General features: G+C 39.3%; 1 protein-coding gene across 1 annotated transcript in view; it reads right to left on the minus strand.

Moving 5' to 3' along the window:
• Positions 1-634: 634 nt before the first annotated feature.
• IRS2 (insulin receptor substrate 2) overlaps positions 635-22194 on the minus strand; it is a 30818-nt gene continuing 9258 nt past the window's right edge. Inside the window, exon 2 of the mRNA XM_038173343.2 lies at positions 635-3063. Within this exon, the coding sequence (XP_038029271.2) occupies positions 3059-3063 (5 nt within the window). The 3' untranslated portion in view covers positions 635-3058. The remainder of the gene's footprint in view (positions 3064-22194) is intronic.

Below are 22194 nucleotides of genomic sequence, written 5' to 3' on the forward strand. Positions count from 1 at the left end.
AGATCTCAGCTGTGAAAGAGAGATCAGGCTTTTTATCAGTCTACCATCATCCACTGTCACTACAATCCATGTCATGAGTCAATGACCATCACATCACCAGGCATTTACATGAATGCAAGGAACAATGAAAAAGAATTGCAAGTTAAGGAACCCTCCTACTGACCAAGAGCAAATTTGGCTACAGTGACCCCATGGCATCCCTGACTGTGCCCCAAAGCACACAAGCCAGCAGAAGAAGGTACCTGCACAGTGCATTGGGCTCCTTCTATTCACCTTGTACCGGTGTGACTATATGGTATGTATAGGGCAAGCGTGTTCCATCTAAATAAACTGCCAGAGAGACTCGTTTAGTCATCTGTTTGGATGAGAGCTTTCTAAACTGGAATTAAAAATATAAACTTCACCTTTATTTTATTACACAGATTATTACTAAGAAAAAAAAAATGGTTTCATGAATTTTCAAGTATTGTATGTGTTAAAAGACAGTAAGCATGCGCAGAGCAGTAAGATTTACTCAGAGAATGTTTTTCACTTTAAAAGAGAAAAAATTATTATTATATAAACAACCTCCCCGCCTCCCCAAAAACAACAACAACAAAAACAACACTCCTAGAGAAAAAAGGCACACAAATACTTTACTTCTTTCATAAATAATGTATTTTATTGCATATGGCTATTAAGGAGAGCATCCATGATCAATACAGACTAAATACAATACACTACTCTAGTTCCATTTATTCTGGTCTCCAGCAGCATCACATTTATCCTTATATACAGCGTGTACATTGGAAGACACAGCAAGATAAGTTAAGTCTCTTGTCATATCACAATAGCAAGAAATATATTTAACATCTTGATATCCAGAAACAATACGTACCCAAAAAGAAAACACTGCTTAATAACTGTTAAGGTTATATAGCAAAAAATATTTTAAATTTAAGGTAAGTCAGGCAAAATGTACAAAGACCCAATATACATTGTGAAGTTTTAGCAAACATAACATTTATACATTTTGGTTCCATTCTGTAAACTAAATTAAGAATGTAAGTATTGCATATGCCTTTGCGAAATATACAGGATAGAGAAGAATTGATTATATCGTCAAGTTTTTGTTTTGAAGTTGCTGTATGCGTTTTAGCCATTTATTTTAGTGGCATGAGTTCCTAATCAGTACAGAGGGCTCCTTCAAAATAGAAGTTCAAAATTTTGTATTCAGCAGGTACCACGCTCAGTGCTATAGGGAGGTTCAGACAGAAAATGTCAACAATGGTATTTGCTTTTTCAGTTCCAGAATTGAACAAGCAGCATTTTAGCGTGTTTTCGAACCATTTATAGTATTATTATTATTGAAAAAAAAAACAAACACAATTCAGATAGATTAGATATTTAAATTGATTTTAGATCTAATATTGTATTAACCTATGCATTGCTGTGATTTAAGACCCCCAAAATTACACTGAAAAATAAACGTGTTTCAAGGGGTAGGGAAGGAATTAGTTTACATTCATCTTTGTCTTGTAATACAATCCTCAGTTCTAAAAATTCAGCATGTAAGCAGGAAGATCACACTGTCATTCATTTGTAAGACATTGACTCTCGTCTTCCTCAGAAAAAAAAAATCCAAAATGATAATGCATTGTTAATAGTGATGTACAGGTCCCACCTAGCACAATGATTTTCAGAAAAATAAGTCTCACATAACTCAAATAACTTAGTAATACTTACATGTCTATCAGAGCAGGCACTGGGGAGGTACCATTAAAACGTATATGAACTCTTCAACAAATTTATCAAAGGAGAAACAAGGTGGCATGACATTCTGCTAGTCTGGAGCATCAGCTGTGTATGACTTGTGACCACAGCCGCCACGTCACTTGTATTTTCAGACTGCTTGAAACGTGATGCACAAGTAGTCTTGAAAATAACTCTGGATAAGCGACTGTAATGTTTCTTCTTTCCCTGTAATAATGCCTGTAAGCTGCAGTGATGCTTTTCTGGTAGAAGGCAAATATTAGGACTTCCTAGATGGCAAAATAATACTGTGTTAATATTAGCGCTCGAACCTGTCCGATACCCACTATCAGCCCTGCATTCCTAGCATGCCTACGTAGATTTTTGGTTACAAGAAACGCAGCTAAGAACAGGGTTAAACTGACAAAAGTGAGCTTGTAGATAGGAGAAAAGGCTTTTGCAATCTGAAGTACCTACATCAACACCTACATAGAGAGGATTAAACAAGTTGTCAAAGGTAAAGAGAGATACCCCCAATACAGTTTGATGTTTTTAACTCAATGTCACTTCAGTTACACATTTTTATTTTTCAACTACTCTAAATCCTCCGTCCAAGTCCGATCCACAGAGTTTCATCCTGTCTTAGACTTTCCAGTGCCCTCACCAGGCTCCGTCTGAGAAGCAAGCTCTGCAGCTGGCGGTGGAGAAGCAGGCAGCAGCTGTATGCGTTACAAGTTCAGTAAGGCTGGCGACCGCTCTTGAGAGAGACTCAGCATAGAGATAAAGGAGGTCCTGTCGTACACCAAACACCGCAAATCCGGCTTTACTTTGAACTGAGGTAGGTAGTACTGTGATAGGCTTGAAATTATGCCAGTAAATACCAGATCTGACTGCTTCAGCAGGTGCCACAGAATCCCCTAATATGCCAAAGGATAAACACAGTTTGTCTTTGCAGAAAAAGGAAATGAAGGCATTGGCCATTAGTTAAAGAGGCTGGCAGAAAAGTTCCTACTGCCTAAAGAACATCTCCAACTCCTGCCAAAACAGCAGCAAAATGATAGTGTAGATGCCATTGACAGGACGTGAGTTGGGCAGGTTGCTTTCCCTTCCTCGCTGATCCGCTGTACGGTTTAGTCCACAACAGTTCGAAAGTTAAGTAACCGTCCAGACCAACAATGACAACAACAAAAAGTAAACCTTAAGCAGCTTCAGTTAAAAAACAAACAACAACAACAAAACAAAATGAAACAAAAAACCATGTATGCTGAGCAGCTTCTTTGAATGTTGTACTCTGTTGTTTGAGGTCATGGTGATAAAACTAACTCCTTCACTCTGAAAAGAAAAACGAAAGAGAGTCAATAACAGCTGCAACAAAAATCATATTGATGATTAATACAACACAAAATACTATATACAGATCATTCAGAAGGGGGTTTCATGGAAAATAAGGGTACGTAATAACTGCTTTTCTATTTGCATACATCATAAGGCATTGTGGAGGCAACAAAAGAAGCTCTTTCCAATCCCATACGATGTTCCTTGTGTAGGACTTCCAGCAAAACACAGGAGGCAGTACCAGCTAGAAAACATGCCATGAAATCCCCCCAGTGGAAGTTGTGACCCTCACTGTTTTGTTTCAGTAGTAAGAAAAATGTGTTGCAGAAAGTAGGTACAAATTCAAGTGTTTTTTTTTTTTTAATTGTCTGGTTGTTATCAAAAGCTGCCCAGTTCCAGACATTAAAAACAAGAGTTTCTTGAGACTGTTTTAACTTTAGGGAAAGAGTCTTCCAAAAAAGTAAGAAAGGCCCTTGTCCTAATTTAATTGTTTGCTTTACTATTATTCTGTAAGTAAAAGAAAATGAATTTGTCGGCAAACGGATGGAACCTTCTTCAGATTACTGCCTACAGGGCTGCTTTAAACACGGAAAGTGAATTACGCAGTAACATAGAAACTGATTATGAAGTGACCCATCCTATTTTAAAGAACCCAGCTGACTCCTCTCTTTTTTTACTGCAGAGAATGAATGGATAAGATATGCCACCGTCATAAATAGATGTCACGTTGATTAACTCACAACATTAAGGTCATTCGTTAACATGGTCATTAAAAATCAAATTTCCTCAATTTGTTGTTTATTGATAGTTTTCCAGTTTGCTAAGATTTTTATAAAGCAGCAATGTAAAAACAGTAGTGATCAAAACACCAAGACTGTAAATTTTATATGAAAGAACACCGACACCTCATTTTGAAAGGTGCTAAGTGGTATAGCCTGATACAATCCCAGGCTGCAACACTAAATTCCTCTAAGTACTATTAATGTTATCTAGTCTATCTTGATGTTTAAAGCAATTTCGTTGTTGTATGTTGCTGTACCCAAGTTTACAAGTTAGATGAAAACTCTAGCTTGAAGACATATGTCAAAAGTTGTTTTTTTAGAAGCTGAAGCTTCTGGGATTTTCACTCTGGGAACTAACATTGTTACCTAGAAAAGCCTTAGTCCTTCAATTTTGACTGTATGTATAGAGTCAGTATTTGCTTTGGGACCACTATGAATTATATATGACCCCTGGATGTCAAAGTGCTTATCTGTGCAAGTTTCACTCCACACGAGCTTCTAATAAGCCAATACAAAAGCTTTTCTTCAAGTCTATACAAAAAACACAGGTTGACATATCTTGGCACATATGTGAGAATTACTAAATTGCTATTGAATTGCTCAGAGCTAAGGTTTACTTAAGGAATAAGTACTGTCGAAGTCAATCGGAGCTGCTGTATGATCAGTTACTTAGGATGTTACTTAGGATTTAGTTTACTGACACAGCCTGAGATGAATTAATAGCTTGCCAAGACCAAAAAGAAAGTATCTCATTGCCCGCAACCACTGCCATTTATTTGGTACCACTTTTCTGATCTGACACTAAGTCAATTCTAGCCATTCAAACTTCAGAAGAAGAGCTTTTTTTTTTTTTTTTTTTTTTTTTTAACCCATCCCCAAACTAATAACCTGAATTGACTTATGATACAATTAAGGAAGCCCCAAAATTGCCAGTGGGACAGAATTAGAAGTAGTACTCAGATACATAGGATGAAATAGGAGCTCAGGGAGTACGAGGGAAGCTGATGTGGAAAGAGGACATGGAAAGCCTGGAAGAACAGCAAGGTTTGTCATTTTTGCTCGTTGTGAGCTGTAAATACAGCTGCTACGGATACTGAAGATCTCATAAAATGAAACCATATCCTAGAGGGTTTTGTAAACTTCGAATCTGGAGTTGGGAACCAAAAGAAAGTAACTGGCCTGGCAGTCCTCATCTATTCCAGCGAGACTATGAAGGAGAACAAGGGCAGCATGGGTGGCTCTCAGGAGGGAGCAGAGATCCCTTGTTTGAGGAAGAGTTGCCTAGCAATCAGCTTTGTTCTGACTTTTATTCGGGGAAGCAGGATGCATGCACATCACAGAATCATTTCGGTTGGAAAAAACCTTTAAGATGATCTGGTCAAACCTTTAAGCACTTACATGTATGCTTACATTTAAAGATATGCACTGATTCTGTGCAACTGCTTTCCTTCTCCAAATGGAAACCAACAGAACAGCTAAGTTTAGGTTACCATTGCATCAGAGCGATAGCTAAAGCCCAATATTTTTATTTTTTAAATAGATAAATTTAAAAATAATTTATTCAGATAGGGAAATCAGAGAAGGAGACTTTTGTACATGCAAAGACAGCAGGCAAAAATGTTTCGAGAAGTATGTCTGCCTAGGGTGGCCACCGGGAAGGATTGATCGTTAGCTACTGAGTAAATCTGTGATTGCTCTCAATTGCTCTTGCAGTACAACAGGTGCTTTCCAGACAGAATTCAATTGGAGCAGGTGGGGTGGTCTCTGTTAGAGCACTCCCAAACTTGGTTCACGGGGCTTTACATGGATATTTACATCAATATCACTATCATTATTGCTATTATTGATTTATTTTACTTCAGCCATTAATATATTCTACTTATTTCAAGTCCCAGGTCAGCATTGCTCTTAAAGTCATCTATCATGCAAGCCAAACCAGTGTGCATCACCTTTACCCTGGGATTAAGCAGAATTCCCAAATGACATGAATATATTATTTGATAACCTTATTCCCCCTGGGTACACAGAAATCACAATACAAAGAGCAGCACTGTTTCAGTGCTGAAGTTCCCTCTTGGTTTTGAGTTTTGTCACGAAAAACCTCCATGCTAGCTGCTGGGTTTCCACAACTACCTCATGTCAGCTGATTACACCAGTGCTTCCTGGGGAATAAATCAGATAATAAACACACACAAAAATTGCTCGGAAGTGACCAAATGCTCAATGATTTGCTAAATACACTGTGAAGAGAATACAGTGGTTAATCGATTAAAGATCTCATCTTCTTATTAATTTTCAAAGTCAGTAACCGATTAGCAAAATTTTTCTTAATCCTTAAAAATAATTCTCTTTTGCTAACAAGCACAAAAGACAGAAACCGCTACTCGTGTGGCTCGTGGCACAACACGGTGCTGGTTATTCATCATCAGTCAATTTATTCAAGTGGCAGGGCGACCGTCAGAGCGGATAAAGCACGGGGCTGAGAGCCCCCAGCGCTGCTGCGGGCTTGTGCCCTGACTCCAGGCAAATGGCTCCCTGGCTTTGTCCCTTTGTCTCCCCTCCCCACATTGCCTGCCAAATCAATTAAGGCTGATCCTGCTAACTAACTTTTCCTGGAAGAGCAATCCTATTGATATAACTGAATCCCAAGGTTAACAACGGGGACGTTTGCAGGCTTCGGGCCAAGCACAGCCCAAGGACCTGGATCCCACCTGCAAAATAAATGGCAGGAGCCAAATCCTGACCTAGCTGTGACTCTCATTAAGTAATTTAAGGAGCAATATACTTAATAAAAAGCACAGAGGTAACCCTGCTAAAGATAACACAGCTCGTGCGTTTAGCTGTGGGTCTCCACCAGTAATTCCAGGGAATTCAGTGAGAATGCTCCTACCAAATAAAGCAGAGCTTGGCCATCGTCACAAGGAAACATTTCCATTGGAGCTTAAACATTTGCCTTAACAGCACTTCACAGGAAAACATGAAGTAGTACGCTCTATCAATTTACGAAGTCCAAGAATAATAGCAATTCAAAGTGAAATGTCTCCAGATTTGATGTGAAAAACAAGTTAAACCATGAAATTAAAAAGTCACGTTAAAAGTACTTTTTTTTTTAAAACAAGTCATGGTTGATCATATTTGGAGACATGCTGCCCCAAGTAACTACACCCTTTTGGTATGAAAGTCCGCTAAGGAACAGTGCATGATGTTATTTGGATATGCTTTTGTTGTTTTGTGCGTTTAGAAGAGCGAGCATTGGGTCAGTACTGATTATTCATGACTGATAACGAAAACTACTGAATTTCTTTCAGGTAGTAAAGCAAGGATGCTGTGGCCACAGTCATCTCTATTAACATGAACTTTGTAGTACTCCTCTCTCTTCAGTCAAATAGTTAAAAATCGTAACACTTTGAATTGCATTATGATAAACATGGATAAATATTATCTTCTAAGGTGGGAAACAAAACACTAGGTTGCCTGGAAAAAGATGCTACATGTCACCAGTTGCGAATACTGTTTGTTTCCCCTAGCATACACACAAAAGGCTGACATGTTCATCTGATCTACGGACAAATCCCCACAATTAATTTATTTTGAGTGTCAACTTTTATCCAAATGTACTAATAAAATCAAAGGCATCTGTATTTGATACCATCTATTTACATGGATAGCAAATATTTTATCTGCAATCTTTCACTAGCAGATGAGTCCAGAGTTGAAGTGCAGATGACAATGGGTGCTACGCTTAGTTGATTTCAGAATTTGATGTAATTTGTGTTTCATATCATTTTGTCAAGGTTTTTATAGATTTCGTAATATGAATAACTAAAACATTAAAATGCAATTATGTGGAAAATAAAGGATTAAACTTACAAATGCCATTATAATGAATTTATAGCTAAAGTGCTGGTCCAGAAACACATTTCCCATATAAATTATAATAAAAATAGGCACTTCAAATTTAAAATGAAGAAACTAGACACGCTCATTTTTCCAGGATTAATTTAATACATTAGCAATCATACCTCTTAATTTCAGAGCTACAGCCACTGTACACTATTAAACAAGTTTGTATAGATGTGATTTAATCCCATGATTAGGGAAAAAAAAAATAGACAAAAAACTCAACATAGTACTATCTGAAATTTGTCCAATTACCCTTCTCTTGCTGTATAGCAAGTTGGCTATACAACTGTTTAAAAACGTTAAATGGAATTAAGCAAAAATCAAGCTTCTTTCTCTTAGCAGGCAAAAAAAGAAAAAAAGATGTCTAGTCCTTTTGGCCTTCCACTGGGAGTTTGTAAGAGGGACAGAAACACATACAAAGAAGCAGATGTGGCAACTATATAGGAAATGTGCTACTGAAAAGATTAGTCTATGGCGGGCAGCCAAAGAGCCACTCTGCAGTTCACAAGTAGAGGATTTAGCCATCATGGAAAAAGGAGTCATCTTCTTGGTTGATGGCCATTACCATGCAACTGTAATTGCCTCCCACCTTACAAACCATCAAATCATTCCTTTAGCATCGTGGATGCAAAAACAAAACGCTGGAAATGTAGCCTCAATTAGCCTGTTGGCTTGAATTTTTACAGCTCCTTTGGTCATGTCAATGAGAGAGAGCAGCTCTTCCCAGGGAAAGATTGATGGCAATGAGCAAATTCTAGTAACACCTCTTTGCATATATAGTGAGACGGGAAGTTTCTTATTAGAGACAGTCTTTGCAAAACAACGTGCTCACTTTACAAGTGATGAAGGGCGAGGGAGGAAGGGATTGGTGACTAATACAGCGAACTACATGCCATCCCCATCTTCAGAGACACAACAAAACCACGTATATTTGCATGTCTACCCCTTAGAGCATACATTGGGTAACAGTCATCTCAGCACACTTCTAGCATCCCCAGCGTGTACCTCTACATCTCTGACCCACTCACCCTATGAGGAGCTAGGATGACTAAACTCTGGACAGGCACTTCTAAGCAACAACTCATCTGCCCTATTTCACACAAGGCTCAGATGAATAACAGTAATGAAAAATCTCCAAGTCTGTGAGGTGTACAACTTTGTATTCCTCTCAGGAGCACAGACCAAATCGCCTTACACACCTTTACAGCTGCTGGAAGTTTGCTCTGATTGCAATTCAAAGGTATATGTGTCCCTCCTCTAACACTTAGCAGTAGCCATTAGCAAGGGCAACAATGACAAGAAAGAAGACCTCTTGTAACAAGAGCTTGATATTCTCACACAACCATGACTGAAATGCCATCAGTATTGGTAGACTTAGTTCAGGAAGGTAACAAGGAAAAAGAAAGCAGAATTGGATTTCAGATTAGATCCATAAGCAAGAACCTAACTGACATTTTGGACACCAATGGCCAATACCAAAGACTGATGGCTTCTTCTCAGCCACTGGGTTACCTCCGTACATGTGACTAAATGTACAATGGTAGAGTGCACTCAAAGAGATGAAAAGCATGCCTTTCCTCTCTCGCTTGGGAGAAAAAGCAATCTTTTCCAGTGATTAAATTGAAGAATTATTCATATTAAATATTTAAATATTCATGGGAACAGGAATAAGGACTCATGTAAGTTGTGGGAAGTCATGTTCACTCTCTCTTTCCACTAGAACAGATATCTAATTATTCCATGAAAACAGTTTCAGTAAGAAAGAATGAGAGCACTCTACCGAAGAATATATGGCTAAGATGTGCTAGGGACTAGGGCATTGGGGAAAATAATTGACTTTTTTTTCAGCTAGAAAGGTACTGGATGCAGGTCAGTACTGGGTGAGTGCTCTAGCCACTTAAGCATTGTGGCTAGGGGAAGAGAAATACTTCTTCCAGGCACTCTTTGAAAGATTGATCCCTTCCTTCATCATTGACAAAAGGGCTTAGGCACCTAGAATGAAGAGGTTTCAGATTTACAAAGTCTGTATGGAGACTGGAACATTCCTCCACCCTAGAGGAAGACATTTATCTTCCTGAGAGTGCCATGTTTTAAAAGACAAAGCTCTCTTCAGCTTTCACAATCAACTGCTTGCTTTGCAAATAGAAAGAACCTCCCCAAAACCATGAATTGAAACGGGCAATACAACACAACTCCTGCACCTAGCCTCCCTTCATGGAAACTTTCAGTACCTGTAGTCTGGAATTTCACATGTCAACTACAGGGTGTGAGAAGAATGATATCCTTTTGTTTGTTCACAACCTGCCACATGTTAATTTAATGACTCCAATAAAGCTGGACTTTTAGTTCCCATGTACAATCAAGAGTCCCATATACCATCCCATTGTGTCTTTATTTCATATATTGAGACAAGAAACAAGTAGAACTGCAATTCCCCCATATGGATGTTTCCTGCACACAACAGAAAGGCTCACAAACAGTGCCCCAAAATTTCTATACAGTCCTGCAAAACTGGGATGAAAAGTTCTACATGGCTAACAAACACTTTCTTCAGGATTTTTAGTAGAAGAAAACCTATGCTGCATGTTACATGAAAAAGTTTCTAATGCTTCGATCAAAAATAAATTATACAGTGTACACAGACTGGGGGAGAGGATGGGAAAGGAAATTCCCTATGAGAAGAGAAAAAAGTATCCACAGATATCCAGTGCTGAGCTCACTACTTTATTTTGCCCATCTACTGTCTGCTTTTTAGGAAAAAAATAAAAAAAAAATAAATAAAAAAAAAAGGAGCAGGAGTAGTATCCCATTTTTCCAGGATTTCCTAATGGGTTCTCAATATTTGACACACAGAGAGCTCCTATAACTTATTGTGTGTTCAACCATGCTTCTCCCAGTAGGTCTATACAAAGGTATTTTTTTTCCTTTTTTTTTTTTTTGGTCATTTGTCTGAGTTTAAAGAGCTTTTTTAGTTTGTTTGTTTTTCCCATGAAACCAGCGTAGAATCCTTCCTTCAAACTAAAAGAAGAATGAGCCACTGTTTTAGGGAATGCTGCTTTGAAAAAAAAGTAGGAAGTTTGCTTTCTCAATTTCTTATCTTCTGAAATATCATTACTGAGAATCATTAAATAGCCACATAATTCCATTCAGCTATTAATCTTATTGTATATAATATTACTCCTATTCTTTTAAGAGTATGTCTCTAGTAGCCCAGAGTTGTTATTACAGTAGCACAAACCAGGTTAAGCACTTAACCTTTTTCCACCTAATTCCACCTAAACAATAATTCAAGCACCTATGTACAAAAGTTTGGATAAAAAAGTAACATATTTCCATTATCTGAAGTCTCCTTATTTTAAAGGCTTTTTTTTTTATATATATTCTGCAAACTTTGTGGGGTTTGTATTTATGTTGTGCTTAGAAACCTCTATTAATGGAGCCTATAGTGCTAGGCACTGCACATGCACAAAGGCACGATATATTTCTCTACTAATCACAGGAAATTATCTGAATAGATGTGTGATTATGGCTTTTTGTTGAATGCACTGCTCCTGTTAGTAATGAAATATTTGTGCTATCAACATATAAAAGAGGAACTGAAAAGAAAACTCTCGAAAAAAGTGCTTGGAGTACTGTGAAAAGAATTCAAAAGACTAAATTTGTGAGAAAAAGACACAAACAAAATGTAGTGAAAAGGTAAACTTCACTTGTAACAGATCTCAGTACTTTGCTTGTGGCAGCCCGCCACCAGTGATGGCCAGATTCAATATGCTATCAGGGACACGACAACACGGACGTGAGGGAAATACATATTCCTGCGAATGAGCCTTTACATTTTTCAAGCCTCTGAAATATTTCTGCAGGAAAATGATTTCTGGCTGTCTGAAGCACAAGCTTAGTTTATTGCTGGTCAATAACTTTTTTAGATCTATTTCTGTGCATTACAATATTATGGTTGCTATTTTATAATCTGTGCAACTTACTGTGTTCAGCTACACTCCTTACCACTGCGGCACCTGTTAAGCACAGTCTACACAACACCAAATTAAAATTTATAAACTCAGTCTCAGATTTACGTTGACAAAAAGCAGCCACAATTTAATATACTGAGAAATGTCAGTGCCTACACCTGAAACAAGGCAGGGGAACTCGCCTGACAGCCCTCAAGTCCTGAGCTTAAGGAAGACAACTACCAAGCAGGGAACCCACTGCACTGCTCAGGGACTCCCTCTCTGCCCCCATGGCTGGGTTTTCCCCCAGATGGGTATCAGGAGGCAGGATGGGGGTTGGTAGATGATGCAAACCTGTTTTTTGTTGTTTTTGTTTTTGACCAGTAACATGGGATTTGGGAGACAGATCCTGCCCAGAACCAAAACAATCCAATTTAAGCAAATACTTCATAATACCCCCACAGAGAATGATCAAAGCATCTCACCTTTTTCCCAAGTACACATAGGGGCTATGATCGTATTTCAGGAGAATGTTTACAGCAGGTAGGTAGCCCTAGCTACCTTGTTAAAGGCAACAAGCCAAGCTCTCATTAACATCCTTGGACTGTAGGCTTGCAACCAATACCTACACATGGGAGAGTGGTTACTATCTTAAAGTCAGAAATTAAGTGGGGTGCCAGTCCCCGTTGATTTCAATACCTTCATCCTTTAGATTTCTTATTTACAAACTAGATTGTATGCTCTCCCTTGGATCAACGGCATTTCTGAGAAATGCTAGAAAAAATAAGTCATTTTAATGTTCATTTATAAAGCAAACGTTTAAAACAAACAGGGGAACCTGTAACTTCCTTTACAATGTGTTGTTCTGAAGTTAATCTCTAGATGAATTAGCATTTACTTCTGAAGCTGATATGGATCGTATTGCATACGGAAGTGAGTATTACGGTACAAGGTGAAGGGAGAGGATGTATGTTTGTCACATGGGCATCATAAATACCGTCCACATATCACACCTGGAGGCTAGCTGCTACTCTGTTCACAAGCAGAGGCAAAGAGCTCAGTAAACTGTTTAGAGAAGCAATTCTTGTTTACAGTTTATCTTCTGAGAGCACCAGTTTAAAAACTAGAAGTTGGTCATAAAATAACTCGCGATAGCAGCAAGTGTATAGAATAATATCCTCCTCTTACTCCTATTTTCCTTTCTCACCCCCAAAACACAGATTATACTGAATAAATGAGATTGTTCCCAGCTCTACTGCATGTACCTTGAGTCTTTCCTAGGAATTTCCTGCAGGTGTGAAGTGAAGCAAGCGCACATTCATTAGCTCAGCAAGACCAAACAGATGCAGAAGCTTCACTTAGGAGAAGGGTAGCTAAAGAAGGTGAATGCAAAATGCCAAGTTTCATCTGCCCTAAGGAACAAGTAGGAATGAGACAGGTGATGAATCTCAGCTTAGAAAACAGCACGTATTTGGCTGTTTTTCTGCAGTGAGACCTGCAGTACAAAACGTTACTTCCCTCAAGAAAAGAACATTTGTTTAAATACAAGAAATACTATGCCCTCAAAGCACAGTGTGCTTTCACAGCACTCTTCTCCAAACTTCACGGACTTAAAATGAAGACAAAAAATTGGTATCAATCATGTCCAATATTGCTAACTCCAGAGCACGATGCACTCTCTTGTGATTACAAAAGCTCTCAGTACACATTTGTACAAACAAAGCTGTACTTGACTGCTTCAAGAGTTCTGTTTTTTTCCCTCATCTCACAGGTGCTCTCACACATGCATCTTTGCCTTCTTTTGTTTAATGGCTCACCTGATTTGTTGCTGTGTAAATATGTTTATAAGCAACCATTGATGCTTAATTTCCTTAGAAATATTCACCACTACCTCAGATAGCATTTTGAAAAATACTTTCTACTTAGAACAATATATCTGATATAACTGATACTGGCATCTGTTTGAAATTGCTAGGACTCTTCCAATAAAGCAAACAGATTAAAAACAACAAAAAAAAACAAAACAAAAAAAAAAAAAAAAAAAAAAAAAAACCCACAACAAACATCTTTGTCACTTCAGACGTGACACCTGAGAGTTTGGCTCTAGTCCCACCACTGTCTAGCAGAGAATTCCCCTAGACTTCAGGGGGAATTTCCAGTACGAAAAGACCTGCACGTATTTACTGCCACCATCCCAACTTTAGGACATCTCAAGCAGGTGTTGTGAACGCTGCGGGATGTCACATTCAGGGACTACAGCTAGGACGCTGTGCAGTACATGAGACTTCATAAGAACTAGGATGTTGTAGAAATACTCTGTGAAAAACAAAAAAGGAATTGCAGAAGAAATACTTTACAAAACACAAGTATTTTCCCTAACATGCCTGTAGCTTTAAAGCATAAGTTTGCTTTCAAGTTTTAAGGAGGTGAAATCATTGCATATTTCATGTATTGTAATTGAGATCAGCAAATACATTGAAAAGTGTTCAGTGAACATTGCAGCAGGTGCATAGCTAGAGAATATGCAAATCCCTTTCAATTTCACATTTACTGACCATGCACAATACACCATAAACTATCACAGAGAGAACAGGCCAGGCCAGGCAGGAATGCTTCGCTATAGCAGTTGATACACATATAAATACCAGTCTTGTTTTCAAGTCAGTTTGTTTAAAAGAGCCCTTAACACAGCATGTGTGACCTCACCAAACCGCAACCCTCTACTAGATGTCCCATTTATGCTAAGTATGCAGGCTCCCTCCATAGTCAGGGTACACAAAAGGCTTGTATCAGCCATGAAGAGTGGCTTTGACCTGCCTCTTCAATACTTTACAGGCACCTATATCTTTCCAGTGACTACCTATGCAAGTTAGATCCTCATCTTTAGAGGACTGTTTCATTATGCTCCTAATAAGGAACAAATGAGGTGTCTACAGATGGGGCCAAATCCTCTTAGATCTACATACAGTGAAAAAACAATGGCTAGATGAAAGAAAGCACCATATATATAGAAACCTAAAAGAGGATACTGACACTAGGACCTACTGGAAACACTTGCACTGGAAACTTACAGCACTGGTGGAACTGAGCAGCTTTGTTCAGAACACCTGTACTAAGGTCCCCTAAGATTTTACCACAGAATTAGAGAACTACAGAAAGGTTTGGGTTGGAAGGGACCTTAAAGATCACTCAGTTCCACCCCCTGCCATGGGCAGGGACACCTCCCACCAGAGCAGGCTGCCCAAAGCCCCATCCAGCCTGGCCTTGAACACCTCCAGGGATGGGGCAGCCACAGCTTCTCTGGACAACCTGCTCCAGGGCCTCACTACCACCGTCATGAAGAACATGAAGTCCTGTGGTCATCCTGTGGCCTCAGAAAAAGATATTTCTGCCTATTAATTTTACTCTTTTGTCCATCTGACCAAAACAAGAGCCCAGCACATCTAAACCCCACAAAACTTGTTAGGAAAATATGGCTTAATTGCCTCTGGAATATGTCCCCCTTGCCTTGCAAATATCCGACCCAGCCTATGCCAAACAATCAAACAAACTCTTCCACAGCAGTCACAAGATGTCTGCTCGCAAGCAGGAAAAACAAACTGAATAACGTGAGGCACTAATAAAAGGCACAACAGCTCTGCCAGTGTTTTCCAGTTCAGTGCCTCAGCCTCCCCAACAGGCATCAAAAAAGTCTCTAAGTAAAAAAGCCAGATTCAGTCGATATTTGAGATGAGAGACCACAAAAACACACTTTCCCAAACAGCAGATACAAGACTTGGACAAAACCACTTAGGTGAGAAAAACATCTCCATAAAACACACATAAAACAAACCCAACATGAAGTGCCTGTAAATGAGCGGTTCCTCGACACCGGAGCTTTAGCAATTGCAGTCCACAGACTACTTCAGAGCTGGTAGCTTATACTGTGTTGAAGGTCCTTATTTCCAGCAGCTATTTGGAATTAAAGTACATTGAAAAGATTTAATTGATGTAGTTAATTACTGTGATTCCAGAAAGATACTATGTGGCTACAAATGGTATAAAAAGGGACCTATGACAATTCAGGAGAAAGGAAATAAATGGTTGCAAGCTTCCCCATTAATATCTGATAGCTGCTACGAAAGATCTGGGAAACCTCTGTCAAAATAAGATCAAAAGTTACCTCGTTACAGAAGCAGAAGAGACGGTTAAAAATAGGCACCACCATATACTTCAGGACAAATACATACACTCTAAAAACACAAGAAAAATTCCAGTAATAGCTCATCAAATGAAGAAACAGGAATTCAGACTAAAAAGACACATGGCAATGCCGTTCATTCTGAGTTGCAGTCATAGCCCACAGTGCTATATCCCATACTGTTCTGGGTACCATGTATTTCCAGTGTTTTTCCTCAACTAAATCACATAATTTGGACATGTGTTTCCTGCTCCTGGATTAACTGACAATTACCGAATGTAATTCTTTTTAGCACTGTGCAGTTTCTTTGTGAGAAACTTATGAGACAGCAGTTCTCCATGTATCAAATATGCTGTATTTCCTGCTTCCTGGTAAGAATTAGCTTTGCTCGTATATGATGCAAATAACGAGTAAATATCTTTTTGACACATGTCAAAATGTGAGCTGTTTCTCAGATTACAGAAGCAAAATGAAGACCTTACTCAGGTACACACACCTACAGCTACACTAATTTGAGTAAGATAAAGCCACTTCATCATAAAACCACTTGAACATTCAGTGAAGCAATGGTTTCACATGGTTAAAAAAGTAATAATAAAGGATTGCAAAGAAGAATTTAACAGTTTTCATAAAGGATTTATTTGCCTACTGCTCTGCCACCCTCAGCAGAGCTCCCTAGGAGTTTGCCTACCAAGTGGAAAGAAGAACAGTTGGCTGCTCAGGTAGCCCTCTACAAAGTGCTTGGGAAAAACACCTCAGAAAGACAAACCAAAAATCAGTGCTCGATAAAGGGGATGGGATCCAAAATAGACTAGCATGAAATCCTAAACAAGGAAATGTTTCTTAATGCTCGCATCTTGAGTTAAGATACTGCACGACAATATGCATATACTTTGTTCCACTTGGGATGGGGAGTCTAAACCTGTCTCCTACACATGAATCCTCAAAAGAGCTTACTATTTTCCTTTCTAAACTCAGGGAACAGTTGAAGGACCAGCCTTTCTCCATCTACTCATACTCAGTCCCATGTCTCCCATCTGCTGGGAGTCCGAGTCCTACGTACAGGTCTTAAAGTCCCACTTATGTTTAATTTAAGGAAACAGAGAAAGCTACACTATAATTGTAAGGACATTATTAGTAAAAATAAAAAAGCACCACAGTGTAAGCATATCTGTTGGCAAAGTACAAATAAGCAGAATACAAGGCTGAGTCTAAAGACAAAAAGTGTCATGTAAATAACTCTGAGAGTGTTTTTAAAGTATTATGGTTCAAGTGTTATCACCTTGTAAACCTACACAAGCCAATATATGAGCACAAAAGAAAGACATTTATCAAGGAGTGTACATAGTATGATGTTACAGTATTTTCTTTTAATATAGAGAGCATCCATGTGGCCAGTAAGGCAAGTCAAAACTTGCCATGTTCTTGACAGATGCAGCAGACTTGGGGAACAATTTCACTTGCAGACCACTCTGGAAGTGACCTTCTGTGATCCCTACATCAAACAGCAGCATTCGATCTAAACATCTTACACAGCTCGTTCACAGCACGGGGCAGCTCCCTCTGCATTAAAGCACACCAGTTTAACCAGGCTCATTCAAGCTGCAAGATCTAAGGCTGTTGTTTACACTTCCTAGCATAGGCGAGTATACAGCTATTAAGAATAGCAGTCCATCAATTTATTTCTTCAGGGCCAAATTCTAGTTCTACTAAAGATCAGTAACAAAAACAAAACAGCAAAACACACAGCTGTTTGACTACCACCACGGTCTGGCATTTATTTGTTTAAAAAATCAATCAAACAAACAAGTTTGTTTTCTAATGTTATCAGTTCTCCCACAGCTTTTAGTTTACTGTCACTTAAAACGTCCATTCCAATGTGAAAACAAAACAAAACAAAACAAAAAACAAAGATGACCTGGTGTAAAAATCACTTACTGTACTGAAATACACAGGTTGATTTATATTTGGAAATAATCCTATTGGCTAACATTTAACAATTGATTACTACCAATTTATTTACTTAGAACCCACACAATCTACTATTTACTTAGAATACACCACCTATTGTTAAAAGTTTACCTTGGTAGGATTTTCATTTGACATTTAAAGATTTAAACACAGCAGTGCAATGGTATGTTTTTGTAGATCTCCAAAAGAAAGCAGCAGCACCGTTGTGCACACAAGGATCTGTCTGATATCTGTTTGAGAGGAGCTGCTGCAATAAAATGGTAAGTACTCCCATTTTAAGTTTATAGCTAACTCCCTGAATTATTATGTGCCTCAGGAAGGATCATGTATGTTTATTCCTAATACCCCTCCCTGCATACCCACTTCTCTGTAAATATTGTTAAAGTCACAAGCACTAATTCTGTGACCAGCATCAAATGAATTATGTTCCCTTGAACTGTTTAACAGGTTTGATTCTGTCTAAATATAAGTGTTCACAGTTTTATAGTAAAGACTCATTAGCTGTAAATAATAATATAAAGTGACTTTTCAAAATTCACAAACTTAAATATTTATCAGATTTTATCAATACTTTTTGTACAACATGGCTACATTAGGAGCATAACTTTTCTTCTTATGCTAAACAGACAACATTATTATACTATAATAGTTAATACTCCATTAATTTTGGCAGCAATAATTGCTCAGGACTGAAACCTGTTGTAAAAGATGCAAGTCCAGCCTCCTACAAACATTTCCAAATGTTTATGTTGTAAAAGCCAATGATACTACAACACAATTGAGTACAACTACTTTACAGTTGAATTTTATCTCTACCTTCCAGATCCAAACCTCATAATCCCCTTGCAAAGAAGTTTTTTTATGGTATCAGGGAAAATTTTGTTTAGACACCTCATTGGTGATTTGGTCTGCTTAAAATAAACCAAAAACTATCACTGGAGTTTTGGAAAGAAAGTATCAGAGAAACTGGTAAAAAGAAAACCGAAGAAAATCTCATTGCACCCTCTCAGTAATTCAAGCACTGGAGAGAGCAAAGTAGTTGAAGCAGTCAGCTTGGTGATGTGAAAGAGTTTGGTACTAACTAAACGGAAAACAGATTTGCATCCCCATGTCAATCTCTTCTTATTTCTTTCAAATAACACTAAAACATAGCACTATCAGTCACTGAGAAAAACTTGCTATAGTGCCAGCTACCTCCGTCCCTGAAGGTAGACGAAGTCCACTTCATTACTGTTTTCTTGTCCTAGAGGTACTCTTCAAGTTGCCTTCCGTAGCCTGCTTCCCATGGAAGAACAAAGCCTACCTCAAAAAAACGTTCATAGGAATGTCTTGCTCAATCATCTTGTAACTTGTGGTGAGCAAAAGCCTGGATCCAAAAGGAAAGTCTATCAAACTCATGTACAGAATTAGAATTTGGAAATGTTACCCAATTTAATGAAAGGTTAAACTGGACAAAAAGGACCATCATAAACACCTGTTTCTAAAATCATATACTGACAGAGAGGGCACAGGCCCACAGGCAAAACTACAACTGCCTAGCCCTAATTTCATTGACACGATTCTCCCACTGCTACTGGAAAGATGTACTGATTTGTCTTTGACTTCAGAGCAGCAAAGTCCCCTACCTCAGTCTCAGTTACAGCATTATTCTTCATCTACTTCAAGTTGTCTGAGAATCAGCTGTGCAGTCAAGACCAAACTGAACAGTGAATTTCATACCTTGCACTCATCATCACAGCACACTTGCTTTTAGAGCATCACTTGGAGAAGCTCGGAAGACTTGCTGCTGTGTCCTGCTGGTTCTAAGAAACTTCGGCTGTTGCTGGCTCCAGCAAGTTCACCAGTTTGGCATTACACTAAAGCCCCAGTGCCTCCATTTCTGACCCCTTCAAACAAAAACAAGCTGCTCAACAATGTCTAATCCGTGCGTCATGTAATCCCGCTTAATACTCTACAAACTCTGGGTAATATTTGGGTAGTTTTTAAATTTAGCAAAGAACATCCTGGCCTACTTCAAAGACACCCTCGCCTTGGGTAGCATCCGCTAGGAACGTCACCCAGACGCATTTCAAACAAGAGAAGCAAACGAACAGGAACACAGAAAAAATTACGAAAGACAAATTAAGACCCCCCTGGCCTAGTGACGTAATAAAAATCTGGAATACTACAAATCAGATGCCTGGAGAATGAACACGTTATGCAACTACCAAGCACTCCATCCACGTACAGATAAAGAGATGCCCTTTTTAACGCAGCCTCAGGCCCACCAGGCAGCACGGGACCGAGCCCCCCACCAGCACTTCAGACTCCCCTGGGGACGGCTGACAGGTAAATCACGCACGTGCTCCGCTCCTGCCATCCACGCAGAGCTAGGAGGTAGGAAATTGGATGTCACTCTGGTGGAGTAATGGAAAATCCCTTCTTTGAGGCACCCTTCACTTTCTGCAACGCAATTATCTCAGAAGCGCCTCTCACCCACCGCAAGCGCTTCCGAAGAAGCCCCAAATTAAATTCCACGGTAATTCTCGCGTATACCGTCCTGACCGTCCTTCCTCAGATCTTCCAGACCCTGGCTGAAGGACAAACGCGATCCTGTTTTGTTTAGGCTGTCAGGCAGACAGCCTCCCATCATTAGCCTTTTGTCAGCAGCGATGCCGGGGTAGATTACTAGCGCAGCGCCTGTCGTGGCAGGTGCATGGCCCTGGGGCTGCCATCTGCCAGGAAGGAAGTGTTCTCCTCTAGGATGCTGAAGAGATTGACAAAATGTAAACAAAACACTGAATCATTCCTAATCTATGGAATCGAGCTCTTACGTTGCTCTTCCGCAACGTGGACTGTACGATCAGAGGTGGGGGCTTTGGTCTGGGGCTTGCTTTTCTTTTTTTTTTTCTTGACTATTTTTTGATTGGTTTACTGAAATAATGCACTCTAAACTATTTTTTACATCAGCTGAGACACACAAATCTGGATTTGACAGGGAACAAACAAACCTAGTACCAGAAACACATATTTTAGAAATTACTCCCCTGCTTTCAGCTTCTGATGTGCTTCTTCACATCCTTCACTGTGTGCAAAAACTGTGTGTTTTTTTGTTTGTTTGTTTTTTAGTATTTTTGATACACCTATACAGAATTTCAGGCTGCCATAGCTGATAAAAAAGTGATAATTTGTTTTGAAAAAAAACGGAAGTTTGAAAATAAGAAAAAATGAAGAGATAACAAGTTGGAGCATTGTCTTTGGTCTTTTTAAATTGATTTCCAACTGGATCCCTCACGATTAGACCAAGCTATTTATTCTAAATTCTGCTGGTTTTGCTTTGACTGGTGCTGGTGGTCCGTTTTGCATTGCCGGGGCCAGGCAGCAGCACTTCTCCAGACAGAGGCAGAGGCACTTACCGGAGGAGTCACGGTAATGACTTTAGGAGCATTACTGCTTCGTGTCCAGCACAGTGGTGTGCCTTCTCCCGTTCTCCTCAGAGGTTATTCTATTAGCACCCTACACTCAATGAAGTGTATTTTTTAAGTTATCCTCCATAAAGGTGCAAGTAATCCTTATGTTGCTTTTTCCAAGTTTTCAATCATGCTATCAATGCCTAAGCCCCAAATACAAATACAGCCCTGCAACTCAGGGACTCATCCTGAGTACATGAGTGTGCAAACTGCACGTAGCACCTATACCAGTCATCCAGGTTTCTTCCAGAGCTGACAGAGATGCAGTCAAGCTGAGGGGAAAATTCATGCTGCTTTCTAGTAGGAATTTAAAGTAGGTGGGAGGAGCCTTGGTGGCTCTGTTTACTCCTGCTGATTGTAGCGAGTGCCTAGAGCACTACTGGGAGATGCACACGGTCAGGCAGCAGAGACAAATACCAGTGTGAAAGCAAAAAAAACAACAAAAGTTGCCCTTTGGACAGGCTCCAGGAGGAAAAACAGTCTTTTCAGCAGTTGGCAGCAAGGAACTACTCAGCTGAACTTGGCTCTTCGAGGCTGCCACTCTTGACCCCCTACATACATACACACAAAAACTTTAAAAATAACTGCGTACCAGACAATGCGCACACAAGCAAAACACGACTGAACTCTGGGGTCAGTGCACCATCTTGTAAAAGTGAATGGATGCTACTGATTTCCATGCACACACAGCTCACTTCTAAGCAAACACTCTAAGCAACAACAAAACAACAGAGTTGTGAAACCCAAAGAATCGCACATCGCAGTTCATCAAATAGGCTGCTCACGTGATTCTGTTACTACACGCACTTTGACACCTACACACAAAGAGAACAAGTGGACAACCACTGTAGTTCATACAACACCTCAACAAACTGGGGAAAAAAAAAGATACA

This window comes from Anas platyrhynchos, chromosome 1, assembly GCF_047663525.1.
Source record: "Anas platyrhynchos isolate ZD024472 breed Pekin duck chromosome 1, IASCAAS_PekinDuck_T2T, whole genome shotgun sequence".
Taxonomy (NCBI): domain Eukaryota; kingdom Metazoa; phylum Chordata; class Aves; order Anseriformes; family Anatidae; genus Anas; species Anas platyrhynchos.